Source organism: Setaria italica, chromosome I (genome assembly GCF_000263155.2).
Source record: "Setaria italica strain Yugu1 chromosome I, Setaria_italica_v2.0, whole genome shotgun sequence".
Taxonomy (NCBI): domain Eukaryota; kingdom Viridiplantae; phylum Streptophyta; class Magnoliopsida; order Poales; family Poaceae; genus Setaria; species Setaria italica.
The window spans coordinates 35,262,640-35,263,836 of NC_028450.1; the positions used below are offsets into that span (position 1 = coordinate 35,262,640).

The following is a 1,197-nucleotide window of genomic DNA, read 5'->3' on the forward strand; positions in this document are numbered from 1 at the left end:
AATACTGCCTGTTACTTGATCAACAGGTCGCCTTCTATTCCACTAAATAAAAGAACTCCCATTGAGGTATAGTCTGGTACGCCTGCTGATTACTCACAGTTGAAAGTTTTTGGATGCACTGCTTATGCTCATGTTGATAATGGAAAATTAGAGCCTAGAGCTGTTAAGTGTCTTTTCCTTGGTTATAGTTCGGGTGTCAAATGCTATAAATTGTGGAACCCGGAAACAGGAAAGACTTTTATGAGCAGGAGTGTTGTTTACTTCATATTCTATACGTTGTTCTAACAGACCCCCTCCGCGTCCGGGTGCGCCAGTATGGCGGCGCGCACGGCGGGGATCTTGGCCCAGTACGTCGCCATGGACGGCTCCAGCAGCACGTTGTCGTAGAGGAGCTCGGTGCCGTGGAGCCGGCAGTAGTCGAGCTTGTTCTTGAGGAAGGAGCAGGTGACAAGTGGTCGCCCCCGGCGCCCCTCCTGCACCGCTCCGGGCCTCCGGCTGTGACCCGATCACCATCACCATGCGCTACCGGCGGCGCCCGCGCCGAGCCCGCGCGACCACAGCCACGCCGCGCGCTTGGCGTCCCACCCGGTGATGCGGCAGTCCAAAGCGTAGGAGAGGTCCGGGTCGTCGTAGAACGTGCGCGGCCCGTCCGCCGGTCCGGGGACGGGGAAGGCGGCGAAGCCGCCGCCGCCGCGCCATCCGGGCACGAGCACGAAGGACGAAAGCCCCAGGAATGCCAGCACGGCCGCCGCCACGCCAGCCGCGAACACGAGCACGTCGCGCGCGCAGTGGGGCCGCGGTGCCGATGGCGCCGCGTCCTTCTTGCCCGTCGCGGCCTTCCACGACGCGGCCATAGGAGGAGAGGGATTGTGTGTGTCGTTTGGTCGTGGCTCCGGGAGTGAGGAGGAGTACGCGCGGCAGGTTCGTGGAGAAAGCGCGAGGCTGCGATGCAGGTATGCAACCCCGGCGATCGATCTCCAATCCCATCCACATCAAGAATGCCAAGAACAGGGTGGTGGCCGTCGATCTGCAACTCCGACGATAGTCGAGACTCGAGGCAACCCGAGGAGTCGGGATGCACGATCGATCGACAGCGACGCGCCCATCCGCGGAGGTAACTCTTGTCGATGGGTTGCATCTACTGTTCTAGGAACTGATCCAGGAACTGCCGCAGGCCCTGTTTCTAGTTAGTTTCTT

At 60.4% G+C, this 1,197-nt stretch overlaps 1 protein-coding gene across 1 annotated transcript; it reads right to left on the reverse strand.

Annotated features, from left to right (window-relative positions):
- Positions 1-281: 281 nt before the first annotated feature.
- Positions 282-854, reverse strand: LOC101771798 (probable glycosyltransferase 6). Its single transcript, XM_004955104.1, has 2 exons — positions 522-854; positions 282-473 (listed from the first exon to the last, which is right to left on the reverse strand). The coding sequence occupies exons 1-2, from the start codon at positions 852-854 to the stop codon at positions 282-284; spliced, it is 525 nt and encodes a 174-aa protein (XP_004955161.1).
- Between the last annotated feature and the right edge of the window lie 343 nt (positions 855-1,197).